The following is a 19,158-nucleotide window of genomic DNA, read 5'->3' as shown; positions in this document are numbered from 1 at the left end:
AAAGAGAGAGAAATAGGAGACAATCAAGTTACGAAAACCGAGCAATCTGCGAATCTTGCGGAGAACCAGGTTTCCCCTTGAAACGATCAGGCGTCAACAAGTTGCCGGGCGCGAGCCGCGAAAATGTACACCAACTAGCAGCGACTACGAACAAACCAGCACTGGAATTTTCCTCGGTATGCCGGGGCCAGAGTCGAAATTTCGTGGCTCGGCTCCTTAAATACCTAAAGTAATTATTGAACATAATTTACCGCCGCGATAGCGAACTTACGTGCGTTGAAAGTAATTGGAAAAATAGGAACTGAATTATCGTGGTCAGATAAGATACGCTGATCGATGATTACGAAAGTATTAGTTTAAGTTAGATACATATTTGTGAAATATATTTCGTTTAGAGATAATTGAAGTTTCACGTTTAATGAACGAACTGAATTCTGTTTAGCGAGGCTACAACTAGGACAACTGGATACAACGGTTCGATTTCCATTACTTTGCGAAGATGCTTTTGGATTGTCGCGATGTAAATAGGCACGGTGCAAGATAAGCGATAAATTCATGTTTCTTTAAACGTTTCACTCGGATTATTTTCACGACTATCCTATTTCTGGTGTTTCTTCATTTTCGAAACTACCGCACGCGTATTTCGAAGATAACAGTCGGAACAAGATTTTCGCAAAACGTAAAAAACTATTTCGGAATATTGTTTCTACGAAAAGGATTATTTTCTAAGCACACAATGTTAGCGGAAAGAACAGACAAAGGTCAAATGTTGGTTTTGCAATTGTTCATTTCTCCACCTTGCGAGCAGCTTGAAAAAATAATGGAACCTGGAAACGTTCCGTTTCAAACTTGTACAAGTTCCCTCGAAGTACGTAAATTCAGTAGAAAATTAATTCACGTTATACATTTATGTTGGTAGTTAAAAAACTAATAATTCGCTGGCAATATTTAATCTGCGAACAAATAAAAACGAAGAACCTACAAGTAACAGATTATTCGAAGAAGATAATGAATCGTTGTTTTCGTTCAATTATCGAATATCTTTTCTAAATAATTCTACTGATACCGAATTTCGTCTGTGGGCTACCGTGTTCTCGTTTCTCCAACTTTAATTAAAACGCACGACTTCGCTGAAACGCGTTTCACCGTTGGCAACTTTGCTTTATTCGACCCTTTGTTCCACCTTTCGATAAACTTTGAATTCGAGCAGGTCGAATGGACGAGCCGAAGATATCGGTAGAAGTTAGCGAATTAGTCGAAGGTATTTTAAGGCTGAAGTATGGAAATGGACAATCCAATCGAAGGCGGTATGTAATTTCTTTCCTGTTCTTCCCTTTGAAATGGAATGCTAGTCCTCTCGATGAACTTCAGCGGTTGTCTGTCAAAGGAAGGAACTTTATTCGAACTCGTGTAATTCGAGATGTTAAGAACAAGCAGACTACTACGATAATTAATTACACTGCGAATATTTACCGCAAAGTCACATTTTTACATTACTCGAGATTAAAGCAGCAAAAGTTGAACAAATATCCGTTTTACCCTGAAGATATTATTAACAAGTATATTAATTTTAATATTTTCTATATCTTTGCAATCTGTACGTTTTAATACAGGTCAATTTTCCATAAATGCATAAACATCTCCAACCTAATGCGAGTGTAATGAGTTATCTATTCCTTTAATTAATATTTCACGTGCTTATTGATATAAGCAAAGTACCATTACAATAAGCAGTACGAACGGAACAGGGGACAATGTAACAAGAAATGGCCATCTTTCGCACCTGCTTACGAACGAAAAGCTCGTCACAGGATATTTAAAGGTGTCTCTGAAAGAGCGAGAAATGTTATCAGCATTTATCCGAAATTCGATGAAAAATGGCACCGGTCAAACTTACCAATGCGTAACCACTTAATCTTCGTCTTTTTCAGCTACTGATCCATTTACGAAATAATTCTTTGGAAATTCTGCTGATAAATCAATTGAAGTTTCGAATGGAGCATACGCAAAGCACCGCAAGATCGTTGGTACATGCGCACAGCAACCCAAAACACGTTCGNTCAACTTTGCACCTGCATGCATATACTATAAAGGTTGCCAACCCGGTTTTACTTTCGTCAATTAATACATAGACAAACACTGAGTGCAATTCGTGACACTCAGCATATACATATACGGATACAAACTTGGCGGAAGTATTGTTGGCCATTATTCTCACGTAGCAACAATCTGGTGGTACTTCGGATTTGCTCGATTTGAAACTTCAATTGATTTATCAGCAGAATTTCCGAGGAATTACTCGGTCGATAAGGAAGAATAGTTATTATTTCATAGGTGGATGAGAATTTGAAGAAAACGAAGATTAACACTAGAACTACCACACCAGTGAAATTGTCTGGTTTTACAATTTTATTTTAAAATTCCTACTTTATGTCATATTTTTTTCCGCAATGATGTAATGACTTTCGCAACGATAACTAAAAGAATAATATAATGAGTTTTATTTTGTTTTTTTATGTATTCAAACTGAAAATAATTTTGTATCAAGGCTATTTATACCAATACCAGTCAAAATGATTGGTACTCGTCAAAGTGTAAAAAGGTCCTGCAATCTGTTTATCGAACCCCAATTAACCAGTTTTCTCGTTTCGTACAACTTGCCACACGTTTTTTAAACTTTTACTGCGTATCATTCGATATGACGATATCAGTTATCAGAAAAATTCCAGATCTATCGCTAGATCGCTAGATGCTATCACTATAAATACCAGACCAGTGAAAATGACTGGTTCTACAATTTTATAAATGTGTCAATCCTCGTTTAGGGATCATGGTACCAGATGGATTAATAATATTAAAAATGTACTACATAACGTGGAATTGCTTCTGTAAGAAAGTAATAAATCAATAAATATAAAAATATTCTGTTATTACGTATTTTTTAAAGACCAATCATTTTCACTGGTTGTGGTAGAAATAGCTTCGTGTCAACTATCGGTAGTTCTAGTGTTAAGCCATTTGTTCGTCTTCGCTCTCGTTCCTTTCAACTTTCCCATCGCGTTTCCGATAAATACTGATAACGTCTTTCGCTACTTGAGAGACGCTCTGAAACGTGCCGCAAGAATTTTTCGTTCGCCAGTAAGTGGAGAAGTGGCCATTTGTTAACATTCTCCTTTTCGTTTGTGCTCCATTTCCTCAGTTACGTGAGACTATTAATTAGCAGCAACATTCGCAAGCTAATCATCGAATACGCAGTTTCACTGTAATCTTCCGATCAACACGGTGCAATTTCGCACGACTCTACAATTTTCGTAGAAAATTCGCTCGAAACATTGAACTTTTGAACTTTCATCTGAACTTTGAACTTTCGATAACATTTCCATCAACCGAATTCTAAGTGCTTTATAAATCCCAGGGATGTTTCGTGTACTTCGTTTCGTCTCTGTTTCCTTAATCGCGTGCAGTTATGTTAAGCGTCCATTTGTCGATTAACGAGGAAGCGTTAACGAACGATTCTATAAAAACGACAGAAAAGACAATTAGGAGTTTCTCAGCTGATAATTAATTAACAAAATCGTAGGGTCGGTGGAACGAGCCGCAGCTTCGTAGAGAGTTAATCCATTAAAAAGTTGGCCCGCTTCAAGCTTATTCTTTCCTCGTACCTACGCTAGGGACAAGAAGAAGTTCGCGGTGTAAGAAAGGTCGTTGATACGCTGAGCCAATTAGCAACGAAGTCTCGAGGGGCTCAGACTGAATCTTATGCTTCAACGTGTTAAATACATACCGCACGATCCTGTACTACGTCGCTCCAATGATTTTGCAACCGCCTCGATATACAGAATGATCCTTGGAATGATTTCACAACTTACAGCAGCTGTAGCGCTCACCGAAAGGACTAGAAAATCGTCCGATCAACGTAGGTCATAAAATCAATCATTAAGGCTGATCATCTCCGCATCATCACTGGCTATGTCGTATTAATTTGAAAAAATTCGTTTGAGAATTAAGAAGTTTCAGTTAAAACTTCCTGAGTTTCGCAGTTGTTCTAAAACATTGAGACACAGTGTAAAAGAGGTGTTATATGTTATTTAAAATTATAAGTAAAAATTTGAGAATTACGTAGAATAAAGCGTATTATTTTGATGTAATATCTATGAGAAAAATTAATCCTTCAAATTCGTACACAACTTAAGACAGCATTGGTTTATGGTTATAAATTCGACGTTCGATACGATTGGATGCGACCAACTTAGGATATTGAACGCCAATAAAAAGTAAAAGTTGCTTTTTCATCGAAAGGTTTGATTTTAGGACCTATGTTTATTTAGACGCTTTTTTACTCCTCCTGGTGTGTACTATAACCCTTTAAGTTATGGATCTTTTTTCACGACCCTATATACACAGGCTCACGAAAGTATTCCAACGCTTGTAGACATTTCTCCCGAATAAGTTATCTGTGTCATGTCGCATATACGCTTATAGCATATTCTTACGTTTTTATTAACATACCTAAAAAAGAAAAATGGAACCCAGACAGAGATTTGTTTCGCCTATCAAATATTATAACACGTGCTTCGATATTTTATACATTTTTCCATATTATGTCGTATTCTTTACATTTTTATATTTATAGATTTCTCGCAAAAGCGTAAACATCCGCAGTTTAACATTTTAAAGTTTCATTAGCGCTATCATGGAACTCTATTATCGTTACACTAGTCAAGTTCCAAAAACGCCACTATTTTCATTGCAATAAATTAAATTAATTGAGAGAAAAATGTCAACCTTGCAGGAATGACCTCGTATTCGATAAGGAATATATTTAATGATTCATAAATAATTGATAAGCAATCTTAATTCATCGATAATCGCTATGAAATCGAGAATAAAATATTCGAAGGATACGCGTAAGTCAAATGTCAAGATCTTTCCTCTTTATTCGCGACTACGAATAACGACTGGCAAATGTATGTACATATATATCGTCTAACGAGATTGAAAGGAGAAAACTCATTTTATAGAACATTGTCGGAGAACGAGTGGAAAATTAGCTCGGCGGAGTATCACGATGAAACTGGATGGAAAAGTCGAAGAGCGAGAAAGAGTTCGCTGGTGGATGTTCTCTTTCACGGTGTCTTGTTTTGCGTCTTCCAATCTCCTGGTAAATCAATCGTTCGGTTGTATCCAGAGGTCGTCCTCTTTATTACCAACTCCGTCATCTTCGCGCCAATTTAAGATTCTCTTTTTTTAAGATTCTTTCTTCTCCCTTATGTGTTATGATTTCATTAGTAACTTTTCTATTACAATATGTTTTATTCGCTAGAATATACTTATACTCACAACCGAGACTTGCACTTGATTTACAGACACCTACTATATCTACTATTATACTATATTTACGAAGTTATATTATTCATGCGCTTCGAACCATTTACTCTCTTTCTCTCTCTCTGTCCCTCCCATTCAGACTCCGACTGACTCTACCGATTAATTATCCTACTTAATGAATCCTTTCCTGTTCGTTAAAATTCTCTTTGCTCTGCTTATTTCCTATGTTTTTCTTTTCTCTCCTTTTGCAGCTTCTCGAGTCAAATTACCATCACTCTATCCTGTCTTCCGCTCGTTACGCGTTCCTAGTATCTCTTATACTTAAGTGAGAAGTTTCGATCTTAAGCTTTCACGATGACTAGGTGACGTATTCTCCGTGTTTCGATCGCTTTTTGAACTCTGTTACCGACCTCGTTCTTGTGTCACAGTTTTAGTCCTTTTAACAGGCGGCAAGATCTTGGTAATTATACGAAAGAGGCCGCGCTTCATTGATTTCAACGATCTTGAAATATGTCGTCGAGGTCGACGTTCTTCACAACTTTTTCCTATTCACGTAACTGTCACTAGGTTTTAGTTTCCAAGAACTTCGCGAAACACCATAACGCAATTTATGTTACCATTACGGGGATCACTTTACGGTAGACGAGCGGCTTTATCCAGTTAGCTGTTTTTGACGAGTATATACGAAGAAATGGCAATATTTTGCGTTACGACGAGCCCTGTCGGTAATAAAATTCAAAAATGAAACAATCTTTTCGTTACAACTCAATTCTATAATATAACAGCCAAACATACTCTGCGTTTCACGAGTATATTCGTCATCGCTTACTTTTTCCCGTACATTTTAGGTACGCGTTTTTCAAAGTTTTCAAAGGGGTCGCAACAGCTAACTGATTATATGGTCCCCAGCCTCGATCTAACTTATCGACGAGGGATATAATCGTTCGTAATATCGTGTAAATGAAGAAGAAAAACAAATGAATCGTGGAACGGCAGACAATGCTCGTGAGATGATTTTCAATGAATCTATCGATAATGAAACGTTGTACCCTGTTTCATCTGTCTATCCGTTACGTACATACTAATAATTAGAGCCGATAGATACGCACAATCTTAGTTTTTGAGTTATACGTAAAGATACGTTTGGCAATATATATGTATAAATAATAATGAATGGTAGCAATGAAATCTACGATGCACTTAAAAAATCGCATAAAATAAAAATGAAGTGATGCCAGTGTTATTGGCCGGATATTAATCTAACATCTAACCCCAACCTATAATCCATTCATTTATCGCCTTTTATTTATAGCACAGATGATTAGCACCGATGAGTTAAGTTTAGATTGGGCTATATAAAAATCCGGCCATTTATGTGCAATGGAATGAAGCGTAACGGGAACTAAATTTAATCGAAGATTTTTTGTGAATATCTCGGCAACGAAAACCGATCGCCAATTACACGTATGGGAGAAAGTTATTCCGAATCTTGATCTTGGCGACATATTTTAAGATCGTTGAAATCTATGAGACGTGTTTTTTTATGTATAACTACTAGAATTTTTAAACTTTCAAGAGAAATCCCAATGTGCTATACCGTGTACTATACCTGTATATTAAGATCGAAAATTATTCGTATAGACAACGATTCTTTTGTATCTGCCTCGAACTTAAGAAAATTGCTAACAATAAAAAAAAGCAGAATTGGGTGTAAAATGGTACAAAGAACGCAGCAGAGATGACACGTTGATCGCCGTGTAAATTAAATTTGGCTGGCGATTACGTTACCGTAGGAGCCACGATACTGTCACAATATACAAATCGATCAGAGTGACTGGATATTTCTGTGAATTATAAAAGAAAACACAACTATATCGTTCATGAAAGACAGATATTAAAAAACGGTCCCAGCGTAATAAGAGGAGAAAGAAAGAATAAGCTTGAGACGAGTTCAAATTCTCATCCGCCTACGGAATGATAATTATTCATCCATATCGACCGAGTAATTCCTCGGAAATTCTGCTGATAAATCAATTGAAGTTNTCAAATCGAGCAAATCCGAAGTACCACCAGATTGTTGCTACGTGAGAATAATGGCCAACAATACTTCCGCCAAGTTTGTATCCGTATATGTATATGCTGAGTGTCACGAATTGCACTCAGTGTTTGTCTATGTATTAATTGACGAAAGTAAAACCGGGTTGGCAACCTTTATAGTATATGCATGCAGGTGCAAAGTTGATGAACGTGTTTTGGGTTGCTGTGCGCATGTACCAACGATCTTGCGGTGCTTTGCGTATGCTCCATTCGAAACTTCAATTGATTTATCAGCAGAATTTCCAAAGAATTATTTCGTAAATGGATCAGTAGCTGAAAAAGACGAAGATTAAGTGGTTACGCATTGGTAAGTTTGACCGGTGCCATTTTTCATCGAATTTCGGATAAATGCTGATAACATTTCTCGCTCTTTCATAGACACCTTTAAATATCCTGTGACGAGCTTTTCGTTCGTAAGCAGGTGCGAACAATGGCCATCTTTTTAACATTCTCCTCTCGTGGTCAATGTCGACCCTTGTATAGACGATAAAGAACGAATCTTTTTTGAAACGTTAAACTTGAAATATTGGATTTTGGCTAGGAAATACGGTTTTTCAGATAACTGTGCACTGGGAATTTTCGTTTAAGTTCCTCAAACCTCTGGTCTGTCTTCCACTGGTCGAATATGATCGATTTCTCGTCTCCTCTCGAGTCAATCTTCACCGGTGGAAATTCTACGACGTTCGAGAGGGAAAACAGAGAGGAAAATTGGTGTGGAAGGGATCTCGAAATAAGGAAGAAAAGTTGGAAAGGGTGAACAACGATCCGGCTATCGGGCTAGTAATATCCTTAAAGTTGGAGAATTTGGCCGGAAGCCGAACGGAACTACGATAGATTTCGTCTGGATTCCAGCGAAGGCGGGCCATTTTACCAAAGTTTTCATTCGTTCTTCCATTCCATCTTTCCAAGCCGTCCATAATTTATCGTTGCCTCTGCTATAATCACCGCTTGAATTATAAACGACTACTACAATAATTCATTCTCGATTGAATTTTGATAATTAAGCGAGTTTGTTTGTTACTCGAGCAAATACGACGAGTTTGGAATTATATAACTGAAAGCAATAAAATTTTACGATACGAGTGGATTATGTACAAATTCAATATACTTATACGTGTAATTAATTATTGAGTCTAACCAACGTCCACTTTGTCACTATTTTCCCTATTCTTCCAAATTTTCCAAAATTACATATATCAATGACTATACACGCCCTGAAACTTTGCAAAGTAATAACAGAAAGCTTTTAAGTCACCTAAAGTCTAGACGTATATGAAATTTCTGTCAACATTCAGTAAAACAGACGACGCTCAGACACCCATATAACATTATTTTCTTCGTCACATTTTCCAAATGTTACATACCAATAGCTAAACATGATACGAAACTTTTCAAAGTGGCGAAAGAAACTTTTTAAATCACCTAAAGTCTAGACTTATATGAAATTTCTTTCAACACACAGTGAAACAAACGACGTTATACCAAATAATCGTAACTTCAACAAAGCACTAAAGGAAACTTTTTAAATCATCAAAAATCTAAACCTATGCTACTGTTTTTCCAAGATTCAGTGAAACGAATGATGTTATGGCAAATAAACGTACCTCGAACAAGCTAGTAACAGAAGGTTTTTAAATCATCCAAAGCTTAAACAGGCGTAAAATATTTGTCTCGCTATCGCTCGAACCTGCATCTAATTTTCCACAGTTTTCGTTAAATTTTCCAAGTACCTTATACGTACATATCAATAATTAAACATACCTTGGAACCTTGCAAAATAATAACGCAAGCTTTTAAATTAAAATTTCTTTCAGCATTTACTGAAACAAATGATACTCGAACCTTCTCCAATTTTCCTTATTTTTCTGCAAATATTTCACATACCACGTATGCATAACAAGTAAATATGCCTTGAAATCTTCCAAAATAGTAACAGAAGCTTTTCGAATCATTTAAATTCTAAAGCTACATACAATTTCTTTCAATATCCAGTCAAACAAACCAAAAGGAAAGACTAATTTTTCCTATTCTTTCCTAATCCTACAACTACCGCGTGTTTAACATCTAAACAGACCTTAGAATCTTTCTTTAGACCTTAGAAAATAGTAACAGAAACTGGTCAAATTGTCTAAAAGTCTAAAGCTATATCAAATTTCTCTGCCTATTCGTCTTCGTTTCCACATTTCACATGCAAATAACCAAACATCGCTCTAAAATATTAATGGAAACTTTTTAAATCAGCTAGGACCTGAACTTACACTATAATTTCTTTCAGCATGCAGTGAAACAAGTGAATCATCAGACGCGTGTCTAACCAGCGCCGACCTCTACTACTGAAACAAGTGTCAGCTCGTTCAGCCTATACTTTGGACCTCTCGAACGCAATTTCGTGCTCCGTTTGTCTCGGAGACGGGAGTACACACGCCGATCTGGGATCGAGTTCGAAAACGTGACCGAGCCGACCGTGTTTGCGGAGGCTGTTTTTTTGACGGACAAGTTCAAAGGAATTACCTCACGGTCTGTGGCGTTCGTTTTTCAGTTACATTTGTCTAGACCAGGTAGAACTCCCTTTGTGTTCCCTATTCAGCTCTAGTTCTACGTTTCTCTTCTTTTTTTTGCAGGGAATTATCCAGTCTATCGTACTTCGAAAGGAACACTGTGATTTTTCGTTGCGTTTGAAGCTAGTACGAGACTTAATTTTTTAAATTCTTAAGGAGCGTTCAGATGATCGGTATTATCGTGAATATTTGAGCTTCTCAAGCTCTTGTCGTACTGATCGTCGTACTAAGAGACCCTCTAGAATCTAGAATATAGATAAAATATATTGTCAGTATTTTTTAGATACCGAAACTGCGAAGTCTTTGAAGACTTAAATGATTATGAAAAAAATATTGTTAAGGATACTGTATATATGTTTTTAAATAATTTACCTTCTAAAAGTAAATACAAATATTATGTTATATTACTCTGTAATACTAATGTAATAATATAATGATCTTGCATTACCTCCAACGTATCGTATTATATATAAATTATTTCAGAAATATTCAAATATTTTAATACTTTCTCAAATACAATGTTTTAATATTTCACTTTTACCGAATCATCACGTCTTCAACACCAGAGACGTAGAAAACTTTGAAGTTGGAAAGATAATTATTTTCTGAGAGTAGTTCATTCTACATTCCTTATTTATCTTGCCACATCGTCAAAAGGTCAACGACACTGAGAAAAGTACATACACGAAGGATAGTTAATGTGTATAGAGTGGTTGCAAGATCATGGAATAGTGCCAATAGTTGAAAAGTCCTATCTATCTTAAAGGAAGATCAAGCTTGATGAGAAGTGAGAGAAGGGAAGGAACTAAGATAGGTCTAATAGCCATTCAGACGAACATCGAGACGATTTTGTTGGTGCTTCGGTCTGCATTTCCTGATAACGCCGGTTTCAAGCAATAGCTCACTACTATTGGCCAGATCTGTACTAAAACTGCACTCGATTCGAGTGTAAAGTGGAACTACTCGGGTTTATACCTCGAACAACAACGTCAGAGTTACATTCTACGTTAGATCTTAAACCATCGATATCCAGTGGAATACTTCCAATTATAGTTTCCATTTTCGGAAGTAAAGACATAAATTCTGATATGCTGCATTAAACGTAGAGTCGAGTATCACAGCGATACCTTACGCAACTGTAAAATATCAAAGGAAGTGAAATTTGTCAGAATTTTCTAAGAAATGTTAACCACGAATTAGGTCACGAATTTTCATAAAATTTCATGTTTTTATCAATTTTACTAGGATTTAACCAACTAAAGAAAATAATACGATACTTAACTATTTTACTTATTCTTTATATTCTTGCATTTTATGTGCATTATCCACATTGTTGCACTTTTACATTTCCCATGCAAGTGCATAAAAATCCGCAATCAAGTTCTAATGCTTAATACACCGAATGAGAAGCCAATCTATGACTAGTTGCTGAAATACTGCCATAACTTCGCGAAGAATCTTTCTCTCCGGCAATTCATTCTTTGAAAAGGACCAAAGGACGGCGTCGTTAACATTCTATACATTCCTCGCGACACATCCTCTAACGAATCTCCTCTACAATCGTCTCTGCGGTTGTCCGTATGACGAATAGGGGATGATAAGTAGACGGCAAGAAGGGACACAGCAGCAATGTTATTAGACCAGATTCGTTCCATCTAGAGAGACTAGACGGCTCTATTCTCGGATCTACGGACGTGTTCCAGCGAGGTCGTGGCTGCGGAGAAAATCGGAAAACAGAGAGCTCGAGCGGCTCTCGAAGCGACGTTACGCCGCGGCTATAAATAGAAGAGCCTTGTTAGCGGTTACACACGACGTTAGTTAGATGCACGTAGCTATATCGTGGACAGACACACGATTTCCTTCCTTCTTTTATAAAGTGGAAAGGAGCAGTCCAGCCGCCGATAACCGATAATCGTTCCACCTAGCCAAACGAACAACCGCGCCCGATGAATAATGAAACGACGAACGCTGGGGTCTTCGTCGTTTCGCCGCCCGTTAGCTTTCTCACCTTTAACCCTGGTATATTGTACAAGAAAGTCTCCGTTCTCCCATTCCGTTCTACTTCCCATCGATTTTTCTCCTATCGGTTATTACACCAACTCTTCCTCCCTCATTTTCTTCGAAACGCATCAACAACAGTAGTACAACCCTATAACTCGAGAGATTCACTCCAGTTACATTACAGCACATACATTACGATACACAGGCTCGCGACGTTATCGAAGCTCTTGTGGATACCTTTTACGAATATGTTACGCGTGTTACAGGAAACATTTGGAAATTTCATTCGCTTTGTTCGGAGTAGATCGTGGATTTCTATGGCTGGCAAAAAAGTGTTTGGACGTACCCTTATATTTCTTTCTAATTATAAGTCGGTTATAACTTCTCTAATATTGTGGTACTTATTTCTACTGCTCGGCCTCTAAAACTTCCTTTTGTCATCCACTGTAAATAAGCGCAAAATATAGCATTCGTTATAATATTTAATAAATATAGAACAACTTTCTATTTAGGTTGAATCTTTTAGACTATAGATCCGTAAAAATGCCAAGTCTAATAATAACTCTCAAACAGTGTACTAATAATTCAAGAAGATACTCTCACTTTCTGCAAGTGCTCTGACACTTATGAACGAAGATGCACCACGTTATACGGGGCCCTACTGTAAATTCTCCGATTTCTATCATCGACCCGATCATTAATAGCGTGTTTAAACATTCAACAACACAGTTCTACGACGACAGAGAGAAGAAAAAATGCCACGTTGGGGATTACGATCCTAGATCATGGATCAGAAGAGAAATGCACCTTTGAGAAAGAGAAAGTAGAGTCTTGTTTAGTCTGATCTTTCAAGGAACGTGATCTTCCGTGTGATTTATGGGTCAGACAAAATTTTGGCTACAGTAGGAACGGTATTTGAGACAAGCTTCCGTCGCAATGATTAGACTGCGATTGTTTATGCGAACACATACTCTCATGAATGCGATTAAAAAAACGAAACCTGGGTTAGAATTTATTTTACGCTTGAAATATTACTATAAACTCTATTTGGATATTTTGACTCATCGCTGTACATTTTGTGAATTCTTACACATTAAAATTCTCTCTAAACGTTTAAATATCCACAGTTTAATAAAAGTAAGAATCACCGTCGTTGCATTTATTTGCATTTTTCACGCATTTATAAGGAATTTAAAGTTGCAAAAATATGATAATCTATGTAAACTATCCAAGACATAGTACTCTTTGTAATATACAGCGTGTAAAACGAATCTGTACTTATGTTCCATTTGTTCAATTGCATTCATAAAATATAAAATAGATCCATCTATTCCAGTACTCCCAGAAAGAGTAATCAGCCTGACTATCAAGTTATGGATTGCTATGCATTTATGGGAAATTTAATGCTATAAAAATGCGTATACCTGCTTCTGCTCATAATTTTTATAATATTTAACTAGCGAAAGGAGTTTCCACTTATGTTCCATCTCGTCAATTGCATTCATGAAAAATGAAATAAAAAAACAAAAATAAGGCCATCCATTCCAGTACTCCTAGAAAGAGTAATCGGTCTGACTATCAAATTATGAATTGCCATGCATTTATGGGAAATTTAATGCTATAAAAATGCATATACCTGCTTCGTTTTACAACTCTTCTGATACTTAATGAGTGAAAGGAGTTTCCACTTATGTTCCATTTCCTCAATTGCATTCATGAAAAATGTAATAAAAAAACAAAAATAAGGCCATCTATTCCAGCACTGCCGGAAACAGTAATCAGTCTGACTATCAAATTATGAATTGCTATGCATTTATGTGAAATTTAATGCTATAAAAATGCATATACCTGCTTCTTCTTCTTTCTATAATCCTTGTGATATTTAGTGAATGAAACGAGTTTCTATTTACATTGCACTTCTTCAATTGCATTCAATTGAACGATAAATGATTAGAAAATAAGGAATCACTCGGTATAGAAGTAATCAGGCTGACTCATATCCGTGCAGCGTTTTGCCCCGTCACTCGTGAAGCGTAAATTGGAGGTATCTTCTGCTCGTAGGAACAGGCGCAGAGCAACGATACGCGTTAATGGACGGTGAATTGGAAGCGTGTCGTCGCGAAACAGGACAATCTATATTAGTATCTCCTTATTGGTATCCCTTCCTCGTTCCACACGTACGTATGTAGATGTATGCAAGCATATTATTCAAGCATATTTCCTAGATGCCAAGAAATGACCAGCCACGTTTGATAGATTTTATAGGAAAGCGACGTTGGAACGCGAAGTTCCTCACGGTTTGCGCAGCAAAACCGACGCGTTCCGTTTATTTATAAACGTCCTCCTGCTCGGACGGCTTTCAAAATTCCGATCCCATCCGGATATTTTTTCGCACGCTCCGGGGGAATCGATTTTATCGCGACGCAGCTTCGTAACACCGCGATCAACCGTGACGATCCTCCGCAACCAATGCTCTCTCTCTGTCTCTGTCTCTCTCCCTCTGTGTCTATCTATGAAAAAAAAAGAAAAAAAAATACAGAACCAATGAAAAGAATTGGAAGAGAAAAAAGGAAAAGAAAGGACGAATATGAAGAACCTTTGTTCGATCTTGATTCAATTTCCTCTGGCCTTGGCGCGACGAAAGATTAATTATCAGTCATTCGACGAGAAACGATCCACCGTGTGAAAACGATTCGCTGCCGAGGAAAAAGAAAAAAAGAAGGAAGAGATAAGAGAAACGAAGGATGACCAGGATGACCAATTTTCTCGTTGTTTCGATGAAGTTCTTACTTGTCGCGATGGTAACTTCCAATCGATTCCACCGACGAAGATGAAAATTGTCCGACTAACTCGTTCGGCATAGATCCACCTCACTGATGACGGATGAACGAATTCATTGTTCTTGCTGTCGAGCGTCACCAGAAACACGCACTGACGCGGATTCCGGGTCGCATGGAATTTCGCTGATGCGAGTGAGACGCGTGTTAGCGTGACGTTGACTCGTCAGATTCGTTCGCGCAATGTACACGGGACCGAGTCTTTCTTTTTTCTTCTTCTTTTTTTTTCTTTGTTTCCACCGTTATACGAGTCGTACATTTAACAAGATAGAAATAACGAAATACAGATACTACAGATCGTTGGATGCGCTTTTCGACGACGCGGCCGCTACTCTGAATGTCTCTGATTCGCTTCCACCTCTTAAACGGCTCTTACGATGCGATTGCCTTTTTGGATACTCGGTTACTACGCTTGTTTATTTTCGTCGAATCGCGGGAATCGTTTGAATGCGAGCGGATGGGAACTTAATCCAGGTCAGGAATGCGTCGATGGTTGAAAATCCGTCGATAGAGCGTAATATCGGGAAAAGTCGGGCTAATTCCGTTGCAGTTCTCGAACGCCGATCCTTTTAAACGGATCGAAGCGGTCCGTGCGTTTACTCGCTAGATCGTTTTCACTTGGAATTTCAATTTCTTTCTCTTATGATAGATGCGATTTAAAATGATACGATCGCGCAGCAGCTGTTTCGTGAAATTTATCACCGTCGACGGTGGCCGTTATTGGAGAAAATCCGAGCATTCTTCGTGGCGTTTGTCCTCGAGATATTTCAATCGAGACCAACCTCATCGAGATTTCATTTGCCCGTCGCGGTTTAAAGAATGCGCAGAGCGAAAGTATCGCCGCTGCGAATTCTTTCGTCGCTTAATTTACGTATAGATCTCGTTTCTCGATCTGACGACAGAAAGTTTTCCAAAATATCTCTTAATATCCTGCAGGAGTTTAAGTTTCTTCAAATGTTCTTCCTGCGTTCCAGTTTCTTAATATCCTTGCCGTTGGAAATAGTTTATCCTGTTTCTAACCAACTTCCTTTCACGCCATCTGTTTTAATGCTAAGTTGTACTTCAACAAGTTATCCACTAATTAAACGACAAATGTATTTGTCTTGGGCGAGAGCTGGCATTACATTTCATATTATAACGCAGAAACGCGAAAGAATATGTGTTTCTATAATAAATAATTAATAAGAGGATATTTTCCTCGCAATCTAAATTGGGATTGAGTCTTGAAAGAGTTAAGAGGCCTTAAATCTCTCTCTTCATTCGCATTCGATCGCCTCCACATGTTGTGCGTGTCGTCATACTCCGTCTCACTGATATAACATCTCAAGCAGACAGTGAAATCGATCAGATATATCAAAGATAAAAGTGTGTCCTGGCTATTTTCAAAACTGCAACTCGTTTTCTTTCCTCGCAGTTCCACGCGATCAATCAGCGTTGATTAGTCGAATCGAACTGGGCGGCAGCAACCTCTTTTCGAATCGACGCCTATTAATATTGTAGCCGCACCCAATTCTCGCGGCAACGCATCCTCTTCTCTTTCATATCTCAAGAAGACTCGACTACTGTTCAGGGAACGCTTCGTTTCACCCGTGTTCCGTGACCTTTCGCCGACTCGCAGTCTTAAATAACGACCGTCTTCCCTTCCACCTTTGACTTCTTTGCACGGCCACTCGTTCCTCTGTACAAATCCTTGGCTTTGCGTGCACTCAAACGAGTGGAACAGGTGCACTCGTCGATTCGTCGAATGTTTCTCTTTGACTGGAATAAGAATTACGATGAAAAGACGCGTCGAAGCGTTGGCTGGTTATTCCTCGAAGCAGAAGGGTTGCTTTAAGTTCCTCCTTAACCCATTGACGTACTTCGACGAACCCCGTTATTCGATAGCCTCGTGAAACCCCATCGACTATTCACGCGGAGAGGTGAGCACGCTTTCAGGACACGCGACGAACAGACAACGTTTCGCGTCCCCCGACGAATGACGAACGATTTTCGAGGGGTCGAGAGAGCCAGAGCGCTGGATATTAACGAGAAAGCTTTCGTTTCGAGCAGAAACGACCAAGGGGAAAGGGGCAGAACAGCGAGAAGAAAGAGAACGACCAAGACGAAGACCTTTTTTTTTCAAACGACCCGCTTTTCGCATGTTTGAAACGCGAAATAAAAGAAAGAAAAAGGGGGAAGGGGTGTTTCTTGTGCAGATAAAGAAGGACACGATCGGCGAAGAGGAAGCCTCTCTCGCTTCGAGCAGTCCTTTCTCTCCCTCTTCTAAGAAGGCCTTACGGATGAAGCACGAACGACAATCACGATCACAAGGACGCGGAGCCTCGTGAAAGAGGAAACGAAGGCGCGAACGAGACCAGCACACGTTCAAGCCTTCTACGGAGCGGCGACGATCTCGAAAACTGTAGGGGTCGGTTAGAGCCCTCAGGTAAATAGCTGCTAACAACTTTTCTTTTGCTTTTTTTCCTTCTTGCGCTGCGAGGGAAGGCCGTGACGGCTTTATTAACGCAACCGTGTTGGCTTCCCAGCGTTTACCACGACGTCCCGTATTCGTCCCTCTTGCAAGAGAACTCGCTATTCGTCGTCATCGTAGCTGGTAGTACATCCTCGTCGACGCGAATACTCCAGTCTCCAGGCACGTACTCGAACACCAACGATCATTAGATTTGAAACGGAAAATCTGCCGTGAGAGAGGGATGAAACGAGAGCAGAATGAACTGGCAACGATCGAGCAATGGTATCCTGGTTCAGTTTGGGGGCAACGATAACCTCGAGCGTGTCTAAGGGGGTGGGTTGGAGCGGTGGTGCGAGCAACGAATCGCTGCCTCGACGTCGAAGCCAGCCGACGCTAGCCACAGAAAGATAGATCGCTGGGATCTGTGGTAGGTCGCATCGATCGTCGAATCCTGGCCTCTACGATGAACACAACCCAATACGAGTAACTAGATGCTATCGATAAACACAGTGAAATACGAATACCGACGAACGACGCGGAACTGCTAATAGGATTTCGACGAGTAATGAATTTTTCGTGGAAACCAAACGCACCCCTTTAAGCAGAGATCAGATAGCCATCAGGCTTAACCCAGCTCTGTGTCTTACTACTTACCCCAGTGTCGTGTCCTCCATGCCAACAATCGGGAAGCAATCGATCCCTGGTTCCCGCTCTACTTCATCCTCCCGGATCGGCCCGTTTCAGATCGTATCTCTCCCTGTTCTTCTTCTTCTTCTTCTTCCTCGTGGCACGTTCTCTCGGCCTGGGCCAGCGGCGTACCGTCACACACGCGTTCTCTGCCCGTCAGCTTACATCTTGACGGTCCGTGCCAGCTGTGTTCCGCAGGAGACACGCTCTCTCGGCCCTCTGCAGCGACACACGACGACCCACGTCCTACTCATGCTCGCACTCCATCCACCGCGCACACGCTCCTCGCTCTGCCCTTACCTACTGCCTACTTCCAGCCAGGGATGCAGTCTCGCCAGCTTCGGGCCACCGGCACAATCTTTCTTCGCACTTTGACCGCCAAGTTTGAAATTTTACCTGAAAACAGCGTCCCAGTTATGCGCTGAAGTAACTACTGAAGAGTACAACTTAGTCTATTTTTCTTTTACTTTGTAAATACGGGGTAATATTTTTCCCATCACCAGTTCCGGGATTTGAAACTTGAAAGTTGCACTTGATCGTTGAGACGAGGTTTCTCTTACTGGATAAATCTGCTTTCTTTAGCTTTTATTTGGCGGATACAGGGTTCTTTGATTCTTCCGACAATTTTGAACTTTTACTTGAAACCATCGCTTCGTTGAATCGAAATTAAATTCACTCTCGCCTTTTAGTCTGCAAGTATAGCGCTCTTTTATCAAAACTTCGCAGCTTTTGTTAGAATATTACCTTCGTAGATATAGGAAAGCAAAGAAAAGTGCATCGAATGTTACAATTTCTTAAAAGCTTCTTTTTATGAATTCCTCCTAATAAGCTTCCTCTTAATTTACGAATATTTATGCCATTTTCTTGCAATGGACATACACGCACCTAAATACTATGTATAAATAATAATCATCTACTCGGATAATAATAATTGAGACGTTTATAAAAAGTCGTGTTGGTCAAATTCACTTCTCAGATACTCGTTTGATACTGCTAATTATTCTACCGTTATAAGAACAAAGCTGGTCGTCGTCATCTTTCGCAGCTTCCACAAATTTCTTCGTTCCTCGTGCAAAAATTCCTGGTGAAAAATTGCAAAACGCTTTCATCGGCTCGCTGGCGTATAAAAAACTAAAAACAAGAAACGTGGAAAGATAGAATCGAACAGCAGATAAAATAAAATAGAAAGCGAATAAAA

The 19,158-nt window shown here is 39.0% G+C and overlaps 1 protein-coding gene across 10 annotated transcripts in view; it reads right to left on the bottom strand.

The window, feature by feature from the left end:
• The window catches only part of LOC122572512, a 36,649-nt gene that overhangs the window by 16,190 nt on the left and 1,301 nt on the right, over positions 1-19,158 (bottom strand). For 2 of the 10 annotated variants that reach the window (XM_043737534.1, XM_043737535.1), the window contains exon 1: positions 55-752. In XM_043737534.1, coding sequence (XP_043593469.1) covers positions 55-244 — 190 coding nt within the window. In that variant the 5' untranslated portion in view covers positions 245-752. Of the gene's footprint in view, positions 1-54; positions 758-9,936; positions 10,055-13,620; positions 13,687-13,832; positions 14,495-14,580; positions 14,681-14,774; positions 16,580-17,927; positions 18,357-18,427; positions 19,092-19,158 lie in introns of those variants that run through there. The other 8 variants (XM_043737539.1, XM_043737540.1, XM_043737541.1 and 5 more) reach the window with 8 other exon arrangements.

This window comes from Bombus pyrosoma, linkage group LG11 (assembly GCF_014825855.1).
Source record: "Bombus pyrosoma isolate SC7728 linkage group LG11, ASM1482585v1, whole genome shotgun sequence".
Taxonomy (NCBI): Eukaryota; Metazoa; Arthropoda; class Insecta; order Hymenoptera; family Apidae; genus Bombus; species Bombus pyrosoma.
The sequence above is the reverse complement of the archived record's forward strand: the minus strand, read 5'-3'. Positions and strand labels throughout refer to the sequence as shown.